The 13,542-nt window shown below is 38.3% G+C and overlaps 1 protein-coding gene across 1 annotated transcript in view; it reads right to left on the reverse strand.

Moving 5' to 3' along the window:
• Nucleotides 1-13,542, reverse strand: part of MYO1E (myosin IE) — a 198,602-nt gene that overhangs the window by 106,899 nt on the left and 78,161 nt on the right. The window contains exons 2-4 of the mRNA XM_038580563.1: nt 12,582-12,725; nt 5,104-5,193; nt 2,842-2,936 (exon numbers count right to left, since the gene is read on the reverse strand). Of these exons, the coding sequence (XP_038436491.1) occupies nt 2,842-2,936; nt 5,104-5,193; nt 12,582-12,725 (329 nt within the window). The remainder of the gene's footprint in view (nt 1-2,841; nt 2,937-5,103; nt 5,194-12,581; nt 12,726-13,542) is intronic.

Here is a 13,542-nt window from a genome sequence, read left to right on the forward strand (position 1 = left end):
ATAAACAAATAAAACCTGATATTTTGACTGTACATTCTAAGACCTAAGGGCAAAAAAGAACAACAAATTTTAAAGTGAACTCAGTATTGCTATTAATAATATTGGTGGTTACTTTAAAGCATTAACAAGACTATTTGCTTTATCCATTGTATAAGTTTATTTATTTATGTTTATACTTTTTATACACAGAGTACAAAGCAAATAATTGTGATAACGTCATCAGGAACCAAGATATTCAGCATTAGAAAAATAGGTACAGGAGCACCTGGGTAGTTCAGTTGGTTGTCTGACTCTTGGTTTTGGCTCAGGTCATGATCTAATATGGTTCCAGCCCAGGGTAGGCCTCTTGCTCAGAAAGGAATCTACTTTCTGCTTAAAGACTCTTTCCTGGGATGCCTGGGTGGCTCAGCGGTTGGAGCATCTGCCTTTGGCTCAGAGGGTGATCTCAGGTCAGGGATCGAGTCCCATATCAGGCTCCCTGCATGGAGCCTGCTTCTCCCTCTGCCTGTGTCTCTGCCTCTTTCTTTCTGTTTCTTTTATGAATAAATAAATAAAATCTAAAAAAAAAAAAAAAAAGACTCCCTCTGCCCCTCGCCCCATTCACACCTGTGCTCTCTGTCTCTCTCAAAAAATGGATAGATCTTCAAAAAAGGAAAAACAAGAAAAATGGGGTGCAAACAAAAATCAAAAAAGTAAAAACCCTATAATCTTAAAAATGAACTGGAAATTATTGGCATGAACTCATGTTTCATTGTTTTTCTAAAAGGAAGTTCACTTTCTTTGCCTTTTAGCACTCTTAGTGACTAGATTGGTGGTCTCTAAGTGCCATTTCCCAGTAAAACGAACCAGGACTTTTTGGTGAAATGGCTGACTCCAGAGCTCAGCAGAAAATGTATAACAGAGCCTGACTTTTTTTTTTTAAGATTTTATTTTTAAGTAATCTCTACATCCAGTGTGAGGCTTGAACTCAAAACCCTGAGATCAGGAGTCACATGCTCCATGAGCCAGCCAGCCAGGCACCCTCAGAGCCTGACATTTTAAATAAGGAAACTACCAAAAACTACTAGGGTCACATCAAAGGGACATAGGAGCTAATAAAAGGGCTCTCAATGGCCATAGACAAGACTATTTGAGCCCCAAAGAAAAATTGCCATGTAAGTAAACAAGATATTTTAAACCTATTAGGTTGGAATGGTATCGAAAATAACATTTTACCTCAGGAGGCTGCTACGGAATCAACTCATTGCTTCAAAAATTGGTAAATAAAGATAACAAATTAAGCTGTGTATCTAATTTTCCCATATAAACTGTATTTTAGGATAACCAAATAAAATAATTTTGAGTAATAAATGTAGAAGGAATAAGAGAATTAGAAAATAACTATTTTTTAACCACTAATTAAACCATGACGTGAAATGAGAATTTATAATGGATGGACCCACTGGCAATCTGAACATCACACAAAGAGAGACCAACAGGCATTAAGTGCACAGCATCATGGATGAGACATTTTTGTCAAAATAATCAATCTGAACCTGATCAAAATTTTAAAGCCAATAACTACAATTTTACAGGAAATATAGGCAACAGTGCAGTGTTATGGTGTACAACCAGCTAACCTCAAACTGCAGAAAATACTGCAGGACAAACTAACTTTTCCTCTAACAAGTAAGTGCCAAGAAAACAAAGAGAATCAGAGATAATTGTTAATGATTAGGAGACTTGAGATACAGACAACCAAGTGCCACGTGTGAGCCTTATTTGGAACCTGAGTAAAAACAAACCAATTTCAAAAAAGGATGAATATGACAGACATGGAATTGGAATACTGGTACTACTAGATAATGTTAAAAGAATGATTCATCATTCAGGTATTGTAAGAAATTATCATTGAAAGGCACATCCTAATTCTGTGACTAGTGAGATGATTCGAGAACTAGGATTTGTTTTAAATAACCAAATAGGGGCAGGGTGGAAGGACCAGGTACAGAGGATTGGCCATATAGTAATATTTGGACAAGCTGAGTGACAGACCCACAGGAGCTTATATTATAAGACTCTTTCTCATTTTGCCTGTTTGTAAATATCCTGAACTTAAAAATTTTCAAAAGTGCTTCCATTAAAAAAAAAAAAGGAAGAAAAAGATGAATGCAAATATGATAGAACATTAACAACTGTCAAATTCAAAGTCATGGAGATATGGATCCTTATACTTTCTGTATGTTTGGAATGTTCACAATAGTAAACAAAATTGTAAAAGTGCTTAAACCCAGCAAAGACTCAAGAGTTGGCTCAGGTTAAAAGGATTTTGAGATGTAGCCACAGACACCTAAGGCTGGTGTTTGCCAGTGATGCCCTCAGGAGATTAAAAGCAAATGACAAAGTATACTAAAAAAGTTCAAACATGAAGTACTAAATTATTAAGGAAAGGAAAAAGAGGAACCTAGGGGAAAGGACTCCAGCTGACACAATAGTGAAGCATACTTACTCTACTTATGACATAAAGGATCTTCAATTCAATGAAGCCATGGTACAGTCAAAATGAGAGGGGAGATGTTTTATATTAGTTCAGGGCCCATCAGAGAGAGGTCAGGTTAGAGCCCTCGAGCCTTAATGCTTTAAGCAACAGAAGTATAAACCACAACCCCATAGAAGCACAAAGCTTTTATGATTCAGAATTATAAAATAAACTAGGACAAGGCAGACAGCTTGCTTGTTACTCAGGTACGTTAACCAGGCTCTGACACCAGCAGCTACAGAAAAAGCACTGTTCCTTGACCATGAATGCTAACTCTGGCCTGGTCTCACCCCCTCTCTTCCTAATAAGGCTCTTTCCCATACCTGATGATGACACACTGGTTCTCTCTGTCAATGATCATGTTTCTGTACATATTATCTGCAAGAGCATAGATATGTGGTGGGTTTTCATACTGTGCCTAGAGAAGCAAAAAAACAAAACAAAACAAAACAAAAGTAAAACCATGGTCAGATAGAGCAACACATCACATTTCTTTTGTTGGTCTTAGAAATGAATCTGCCACTGTGCCGTTCCCATCTTAAGCGTTGTGTAACACAAGAATTCATAAGCTTGTCTAGGTCATCAGGACTAACAAAATGAAGATGGGTTTGGGAAGGACTCCTCTGTAGGCAAGTGTGTGTGATTCAGCCTTCAGACGTGAACCATGTCTTCAGATACTCCAGCACCACACCCTTCCACCCAACACGCCTCTGCACATGACATTCCATTTCTAAACGTTTCTGAAGACATCTGGGCAACAGGTCTTAAAGAGAGGCCTACTAAAAACCTAGATCTGACTTTTACTAGACTTCTAAACTTCCACATAATGTGTTTCTAAGAGGTAAGTCTGACATGTTGGAACCCCAGAGGAAATGAAGTGAAACTGTCTATAAATGAGGAGAAAACTTAAAAATATTCCCTAAGAAGAGGGCAAGAGGTGTAGTTCTTTAAATGGATAAACTGGTTTGACCAGTTTGTTTCATCTTCATAGGTGGGGGTGGAGGGGGGGGGTGTGTGTGGAAATCCTACCACGCCAAGCTATTCTCCTGGTGCTTTAGTCTCATGAGCTATCTTAGCTATGTCTGGTCTGAATACAGATTCGCCAATAAAATTGTTGTGTCAGGATGACTTCGGCCCTACTTTTCTCAATTTCTTGAAGTTTAATACCTCTACCTCAAAAATTACCAAAAATTAAGAAGACTTCGTGTGGTATAAAGCTGAAGAAAAAATGTGCCTTACACTTAAGAGTACCTAACATCAAAGAGTGAAGAACATGGTGGATCCAGTGAGAAGCCATTTAGATTGATCCTTCCCTGGTCCCATCTCTAAAGTTGGGATAATATTGTCCCACACTCAATCAATTGGAGTACTTAACTTCTCTGAGCCTTACTTTGCTTATCTGTGAAATGGGGCCGGACACAGTCAGCAACCAGGGCCATTTTATTTTTGCTGTAGCGTAACACAGGACCTAGCACTCAGTAAATATCTATATTTTACAATACTCTTCCACTAGCAGTTAAATCTGTTTCTTAAAACTCGAGGCTATTTCTTTAAAGAGAACTTTTTAAGAGATAAATGGCCTAAAAGGGACTTGAGTGACAATTTTCAGAGAACTGGAGAGAAACAATATGAATGCACAGCACTTCCAGCACCCTGCCTTGGCCTTGGCTGTCATTGAGGATGTGGAACCAGCTCCGTGCCTGCTGCCCCGGGGCCCCACTGCTCAGGGCGCCAGGGCAGGGCCTCGCCTCTGCTGACAGTGTTTCCCTTGTGCTGGGCTCCCATAAAGGCAGCATTATCAAAGGTCTTTCGCGTGGCAGCCTCCTTGGGCTCCAGCTACCAGCACCATTCATCTGGCAACAATGGGGTGGGCTCTTGCTCTGGGTAAATTGCCTTCCACTTCAACTGATGAATTTGTGTGGGCTCCCTTTTGTTTGTTTTCCAGGGGTCAGGATTAATGAACGCTCTCGTGCTTCTGCTGCAGAGGAAGGAAGGGAAAAGATGCAGAGGAGCGGAGTCCTGGCGAAGTGCTGAACCATGTAATGAAATATATTCATTAGATTTACAGTTTCTATTTTTATCATACAACTAAAGTGGCTACAGAACTGGATCTGAATAGGGACCAGAGTTACATTAATAAAGAAGTAATGAAAAGATTCATTTTTCATGTTCCATTCATAGCCACAGCTTAACTAAGGTTCTGATTTGGAGGGAATGGTTCTCATTGCCCTATTTATTTTTTACCCATTACTGATTTTTCAGTCTTTAGAATTTTGTGGCTTGCGGGGAAGGAGGAATCGCTCCTGGCCACCAAGCTGTAGGTCCTACATCCTAATTTTGTATATAATATTTTGTATATATAGTACATATACTAATTTTGCATATAATGTTCTGTCCTATGCTTTTCTGAGCTGCATTCTAAAGAGCAGCACATCATTAAAAATCAAACAATGTCACCTACTTGAGCTTCCCCAATAAATAATTCACAACAAGAAAATGCAAATGTATTGCCAACTTAAAGAAAAATTACCCATGCATCATAAAAGCCCCAAACACTACAGTAATTTATGTGGCATATAACTTACCGCTCCTTGGTACATTTCAATTTCCTTTTCCCCAAAATATGGCATCTGCTTGAAAGGGTTGACTGAGATTAATACGGATCCTATATATGTCTGAATTTATATCCAGTTAAGGTCCAGCATTAATCTTCATAGCTACACATTTTTCAAATTAAGTAACCAGATGTTATCAAGAATTCATAATGACTGTTCAAACAAAAACTCAGATACTTGTGTTCTAAAAGATTATAAATAAAGACAAAAGCAATTACCAACTAGCTCAGGTTTTGTTCCTCTCCAGGAAGAGTAATGAGCTTAATTACCAAGGTGCTACAAAAAGAAATCATTATTTTAAGTGATTTGAAGCACACCCTTTTAACTGACACGTATGGCTAGGAAAAAGCAAAACAACCCAAAATAGAAATGACCTAGGACTGAAAAGAGCAGTTATCATTCCTTTTCTCAAATAATATTTTTTCCTGGAAACTTGCATATCTCTTAGGTATACTAAAAATGTATTCACTTACTCATTGAACAAATAGAGGGATACAAGATGAACTAAATAGTTCTACTCCTTAGAAGCTATGAGGAACTGAGTTATATCTGTAAGACATTATTTGGAGCAGAAAATCACAAACCCACACAGATCAGATTTAGGGAAAGAAGGTATTATTTCTGCATGGGGAATCCAGGAAGGCCTTCCAGAAGAGAAAGCATTCACACTGAGTCTTAACTGTTTTATACAACACATTTTAACGTGCGCCAATAAGTGAAGTATTATTATAACATAAAAAGTATTTCCATTTTTTCAGTAATCAACTAGTTTGAATTGGGTGTCCACAACATGCCAGGCACTGTCCTGGATACTGGGAATACAGCTGTGAACAAATTAGAATCGTTAAGCTCCCTCTTCTCATAGAAGAAAACAATTACTTAAAAAGAGAGGGGGGCACCTGGGTGGCTCAGTCGGTTAAAGAACTGCCTTCCGCTCAGGTCATGATTGAGCCCCACGTCGAGCTCCCTGCTCAGCGGGGAGTCTGTTTCCTCCCTCTCCCTCTCCTTCTGTACTCCCTCTCACTCTCTCAAATAAATAAATAAATAATCTTTTAAAAAAATAGAGAACAAACACAACAAAATTCACATACTCAAAATTGTTTCTTTTAATCAATGATTTCAAAATGTTTGGATAATTTGAAGTCAAAGACATAAAACTGTGATATTTCCTCTCCTGAGGGGATATTTATATATTTATATAAAGGACCTGGGTGTCAAATAGAGCAGCAAAGGGAATCCAGTCAGATTGCCTAGTTGCCCAAAGCCCACTTTGACTCTGACCTTGGGCAAGTCACATCTCTAAGCTGTGGCTAAAGGATGATGGGGTCCAGTAGCACTTACTTATAGGCTTATCATGAGAATGTAATCAACAGTACAGAAGGCTCAGCAGTTTCCTTAATTCATGTACTTCGAGATGCTTGTCTTGTCACGTGTTAACATCTTTGAGACATGGCTTTGGTACTATTATTGAACACAGATGAGCGAAATATGGGATAGACCAGTTAATATTTGAAAACTAATATGTAGACAAGGTGAAAAATGGAATGATTCGGTTGCAATTTTGCTTCCCTTTTCACTGACTAGAATGATCTTCAGACTTGAAAGGGCTGAACATGAAAGAGCAGGAGAGGAGAAAAGGGCCATTGTAAGAGCACACCTGGATGCACCCAGTGCTAACCTGGGGGCAGTTCACGGCAGAAATAGCAAATGCATGTGACCTGCAGAATCCTAACTGGAAATCACTGAAGAATCAGAAGAATGGCCAAGTCTAAGTGCCATAGTCAGGTGAGGCCAACGACAGATTAGTAGTGGTCTTGTTTCTTGAGGAGAAATTTAGAATCGGTAAATTTATCATTAAAATTATGAAGCAGGGGCATCTGGGTGGCTCAGTCGGTTAAGCGTCTGCCTTTGGCTCAGGGTCCTGGGATCAAGCCCACATTGGGCTCCCTGCTCAGTAGGGGAGTCTGCTTCTTCCTCTCCTTCTCCCTCTACTGTTCCCCCTGCTTGTGCTCTCTGGCATACTCTCTCTGTGTTAAATAAATAAATAAAATCTTTTAAAAAAGAAATTAAAATTATTAAGCAGATAAGAAACGTCCATGATGTTTTAGCCAAGACTCCGGAAGTGTTTGTAATATGAACACTGATCGAATACACACACACACTTACAGGGTACAAATTAAGCTCCTAATGATAACCCTATTACCCTTTTACTCTTTTTTTTACTATGAGGAAACTAAGGCAGAGAGGAATTTTAAAACTTGCTTGAAAAAATAATTGAAAAGAAAACAAAACTTGCTCAAAATTAAAAAAAAAGAAAAAAACGTGCTCAAAATCACAAGCTAGTAAGTGGCAGACCTATGATTCAAACCCGGGCAGTCTGGTTCTAGAGTCTACACTTTTTTTTTTTTTTTTTTTTAAGATTTTATTTATTTATTTGACAGAGCACAAGCAGACCAGAGGGCAGGAGAGGGAGAAGCAGGCTCCCCTGCTGAGGTCTCCATGTACCTCGGGATTAAAATAAACCTGGCCAAGTATGATCTGTCCATGGAGGAGGGTGTGCCTCCCCCTAGCTGTAAAGGGAATGCAGTGAATGCCACCTCTCCTAGACAAAGCAGCACTGCACTCAAAGAAGAAAGAGCTGCCGGAGGACATGAGCCAAAGCTATCAGCTCCCCACCAACCGCTTCTTACCCAAGCCCTTGGCAATCGGACAAACATGGACTAGACTGCATGTGAGCTCTTATAGGAAGCAGTATTTTAACTATTAATAATCTGCTATATAAAAAAACATCTTAGAAAGTCTGGATTTTCACTAAGTCATCCACATAAATTCTAAAGGATTTAAGGGCCTGATAAAAAGACAGAGGGGAAAAAAATCTCTTTCAGATTATTGCAAGCCAATCTTGAATCAATGACTCATAGAAGAGGGAAAACTATTAACTATTCCCTCAATCTCCCAGTAGGGTTCTCGAAGTCAATTATTATTTGGGAGGATTCCTGAAAAATACAGTTTGGTTTGAGATGAATAATGCAGCTCTTGTCCATGCTAAATCACTACACGCTTACTCAGATCAGAAGAACTGAGAGAAGAGAATTAATTTAGAATTTGAAGAAAACAAACATATTTTAGTTATTTCAGGTGTGAATTTGGCCTAATCATTTCTCTAACAGTCTGCCCTGTTTTTCACCAGGCTACGTCTGCAGAGACCTCAGCTACTTTTTGCAAAGCACAGGTCTCCTACTGGGTTGGGTTATTTCCCAGATAACTCACTCCCACTCCCTACTACTAATTCAAGTGTGCCTTTGGAAAAAGCTGCTCGGGCAGGATCGGAAGGTAAACTGTCTCTACCCACGTAATCTTTGGCTGTGAAGGTGTGGCCCAAGGTCAATTTTCAAAATATATGGAGATATGAGACTATGATATTATACACATGCATACCAACCAGACAAAAACAAATACATGTCATCTTGTCTAATAGAATATATGGAGGAGGAAACAGAGGAGAAGACCCAACAGATCTTTGATTGTTTCTTGTATGCTTGTGGTGGATCTATGAGTTTTCATTGTTCTGCAGCAGGGATGACAAAAAGAGAAACATGCCCTGAATTTTTCATAAAGCTCAATGTATTCAATACAAAGGACTGTCCTTTATTCTTAGATTATCTCCTTTCTACTTCTGGGGTATTAAATTTTTCTTCCTTTTATGAAATGTGATGGTAATACAACTTCTGTAAGTTTGTTTTTAATGGTCTTACAAGCAAAGTTGGGTTTGACTTAAAATTTTTTTTAATAATCAGTGAATTCCCCCAAACCACCTACACTGATCTAGTTGACTTCCCTGGATTTATCAGTTAGGAGGGGCGGGAAGGTAAGGTGACTTGCCTGAAGTCACATATGGGGAAACTGGTCAAGCTGGAACTTGAGCCCCTGACTCCAGCCACCAGACCAACACCCATGTCACTGCAGCAAGCTGCCCCCTCCACTTGAACTGACTGCCAGGGGCCAAACCTCACTCAAAATAGCTGCACTGCCTTGGGCCCTGGTTGGTCAGGCACAAGAGTCTCAACTAATTCAAGGGCTGAAAATGCCAAACACACTTGAGTGTGGTCTTTGAGTAAAAACAAGTTGGAGTGCTTTGCACAGGAACTATTTTCGTCAGCGAAGTGGCTATAAATGATGTCTTGCCACGCACAAGAGCGAATACTGCAATGTTTTCCTCATGTATTTTAGAATGTAATTTTAAGAAGTGTGGCAACATTCAAGAAAAAAACGGATGGTAAATTAAACCTTCCTTGTCTTAGGATAAATAGCTGAAAATTACAGGGTTTTATTGGTAAACAGTGTTAGCATTTTCTAAGAGGATTTTTTTTCCTAATGTAGAACAAAGAAATGTGCATGCATCCTGAATGTATTAACAATTGATTGTTCCAAATGCTGACCTTCAATGTGAAACTGTGCTGGTAGGAGATGTAGAAGAGGTGCAGTAAGCAATGTTATAACTTAATATGAAATTGAATCTCTTCTTGCCTTAACTATTAAGCTTAGGAGTGAAAGGGGGAAAATCCTCTTCTTTAAAATAATGTTATTCTATGGTAATAATATTCCCATAGCACTGAATGTTAAAGAGGATTTTATCACTTAAAAGAGGGAAAGATCTGCATTTAGACCCTTGGTATTATTTCATAAACATCCAAAAGGATCATCAAGCTTTCTCAAAGCTGAAAGGTGCTCTGTGCTCTTGATGGAAAGCACACGGATGCGGAGTTTCTCGTGTATTGAGTGGGTAGAGATTTCTAAAACATGAAGCCATTAGTGGTCAACTAACTCATTTCCTTGGTAGAACACATGATTAGTCAGCCATTGATTCAAAGGCATTAATTCAAAGGCTCGTAATCAGCCCCCTCTGTGTGAGTCATTTGAAACTTCTGCTGTCTGAATATAAAAAGCAAGTCTTGATAGTCAACAGATTTTCAATGAATGCTTAATACAATGCACCATGCCAAGAATTATGCATGAAACTAAGAAATATATGAGGCAAGATGATGCCATTTTTGTTAAAATTAACAAAAAAGCACACATACACACATATGCATATATGTATATGTTTAAATTGAAAAACATACACCAAGAGGTTATGGTGGGATCTTAAATGATGTTAGTGTTCTCCTTCCTTGACTGTGTTTTATAAATCACGTTAAATGAACACGTTTGCTTTTAAGAAGATAAATGAAAGAATGTCCTTAGTTTTAGGGGTAAATCCTCTTTATGGGGAGAAGTGAGTCTGCCCAGCTGGACAATGGACTGGCTGATGATAACCACTAACATGTTTTTTTCAAAACTCGTGTTTCTATGTAAATAACATAATAAGCTGAACCCATGTTCTAAGAACATTCCAATAAATTTATTCAACTATATTCAGTGGAAATTCACCTTTTATGGGCCTGTCAATAAACCAATTCTCCAATTAAAACAGTTTCTATGGTAAAATGTATTTGAATTTTCAATAAGCAACTTTAAAATTGACTTTTTGGAACGTAACTTAGAAATGTGGAAGGAACTTATACACTTGCCTTAGTATATGCTAATAATAAGTAATGTTTACTGTTACTTACTGCATTCATTATTTCATTTAACCCTACAATAGCTTCATGTGGGACATTTTATTATCATTTCCATCTTACAGGCAAGGGAATCAAGGCACACAGATCACAAAAGGCATAAAAGCTGCAGGAGGTCACCAAGCCCATGTAGAGTTGGGTTCAAAGCCAGGTAGTCCAAATCCATATCCTCCATCCAACCCTTATCACCTGCCAGTTCCCCTGTGCCATGGGGCTTGCACATCAAAGGGATTAAAATGCTTTCATGGTGATAAGCCCAGGTAAAGTGAGCATATTTTAATTTTTTTGACCAAATAAAATGAAAATTTACCACTGAATACAACTGCTTCCCTACAATTAAATTAAAAGGAAGCTCTGCACAGATAACTAGGAATCAGCAAATGTTTTCTCTAAAGGGCCTGAAGGTAATGATTTTAGGTCCTACGGTCCAGTGGCAACTACTCACCTCTGGCTTTATAGCTTGCAAGCAGGCACAGACAATAAGTAAAAGAATGAATATGGCCATATTTCAATAAAACATTTGTTATATAATGGGCAATGGGCAGATTTCATTTGCAGGTGGTAGGTCACCTCCCAGATCAAGATGCTATTATTAATGTAGCTAACAAATCCAAACATATCTGTTAATAGTTAAAAGGAGGGGTTTAGGCATTGAACTACCCAGAGATTTGGTAAAAATTTCCTCTGGTAAATAAGAAACAGCACAGTACTGGTCAGAACCATCCAAGTGTCTTGGAATAATTTTGTTAATTAATTTTGCTGGATGTGTTGAATATATGTATTAGTATATCCTGTTGTGTTGAACTCCCCACTCACGAATGATGAGAAAGGCAGTCCCTGCAAAAATATCATTGCATATGTATGGGCACTTTTAACTCATGGTCAAATGAGTGGCATAAATAATAACAAACAGAAGCTACAGATGTTAAAACTATATATACCTCTTCAAGCTTTGGGGGTTGAAATCTAAAATGTATGTAACGACAGTTGCAAAGACACTACCTTTAATGGTCCTCTGAAATACCATGCCTTCAGAAGTCAACAAGAGCATCACAGTTAAACCTTCTGGTACTGCAATATAGATTTGCACAGACCTTCGCATATCTAAAATTCTACAATAATTTCACTAAGAGATCTTTATATAGTTGTACCAAACAAAACTGAATCCTGTAGGAACTTAAGCAAATATCACAGTTCTCTGTTTATAATGAAGTCAACACACATTTGAATCAAATTTCCATTCTGAATTTTTTAAAGCCCCATAAAAAATGGCATCTGGCAAGCTAAAATTGAAACATAAAGAACAACTCAAAAATGTCAGGCATTTTCAATAGTTGATCTTCACTTCTCATGTTTCCTTTAGTAAACACAGAATGCAGAAAAACTGGCAAAATTGCATATTTTTTGCATGAGGCAATCTTTTTAAAACCTTTTAAGTCTGGACTTAACTGTCTGCTTTGTAATTGGGGAGCTCTATTGATAGAATTCTCTGCAGGCCAGGACTTTCCCTAGGAACAGCAGAGGTTTTAGACACCACGTGCGTGGCTAAAGTACGTCAAAGGTTCAGTGCCATTGATTGAAACAGATGAATATTGGCTGCATCCTGATTTCGTGAAATTCCAGACAAATAATTTAGCATCATCTTTGCCCTTCCCACAACCTCAACTAAGGGACAGAAAAGTACAAAACCATGTTCTGAAATGGTGAAAATGACTTGAGCACATAGTGTCAGTTCAGAATTTCAAGTGGATCTTCTCATGTTAGGAATACGCCACGTTACTATGGATATGGTCATCTCAGAATAAGTCTAAAGAAACTAATAAAGGATACAAAAATGTAGTCATCCATGTATCTCTTCTTTAGGTTCTCCACGATGGCATTCTCTGTGATCTTGGAGAGCAGGACCATGTCATCCACGCCACTGTGTTTAACATTGTGGCTCTGCCAGTGGTACCGGTAGGCACCTTTGCTTCCCTGTGAACATAAAATGCACAATTATTAGGATGGTTTATTTTCTCCTGGTGAAAAAAAAAAAGCCACTAAGTTCCCAAATATTCCTTATATCAAATGCTGCAGAATGAGCACAACAAAGATTTTGTTATCAACAGATCTGAATTCAAATTTCAGTTTTGCTATCTACGAACTAAGAAAAGTGGAGAAGAGTCATATAGGTTCACTGTGTCACTTAAGCTGCTCTTTTCTCATTTGTAAAATGGGAGAAATTAAGACCCACTTCATAGAGTTGCTGTAAGGATTAAGGAAAAATAACATACGAAGTCCCAAAGAGTATTTCGAGTATAATACAATAAATGATTAATGATATCCAATAATTCCTTCAACCTTATTGTTTTGTAGAATTAACAACAAAATAAGCAATAAAACAGAAACTTTCTAGACTTGTTTTGCAAATTATATGACAAAACTCAGAAGCAGAAGCAGTATGTATCACACAACAGCTAGGTCACCTCATCCTAACTTCTCAAGCCATCTAAATTATTTTCCCTCCATAAATTTATCACTATCAACATAATATTGGCCTTCCAGATTCAAAAGATAAGCTACACTTTGATGGCTGATCACTGCTACATTAATGAGGAAATGGACAAGACAGCCTAAATGTGATTACAGAACATGCTGTGGACAGGAGGACCTCATCCAGTCCCACAGCCTCCTTGGAGAGATGAAGCTGTAGCCCTTTTCTTCTTATTGGATTTACAACCTAACACCAGAGGTGGCCTCTGAACACCCTGTGGCCTGCAGGAATTCCTTTCACTTGGCCTTTCTATAGTGG

This window comes from Canis lupus, chromosome 30, assembly GCF_011100685.1.
Source record: "Canis lupus familiaris isolate Mischka breed German Shepherd chromosome 30, alternate assembly UU_Cfam_GSD_1.0, whole genome shotgun sequence".
In the NCBI taxonomy this organism is placed as follows: Eukaryota; Metazoa; Chordata; class Mammalia; order Carnivora; family Canidae; genus Canis; species Canis lupus.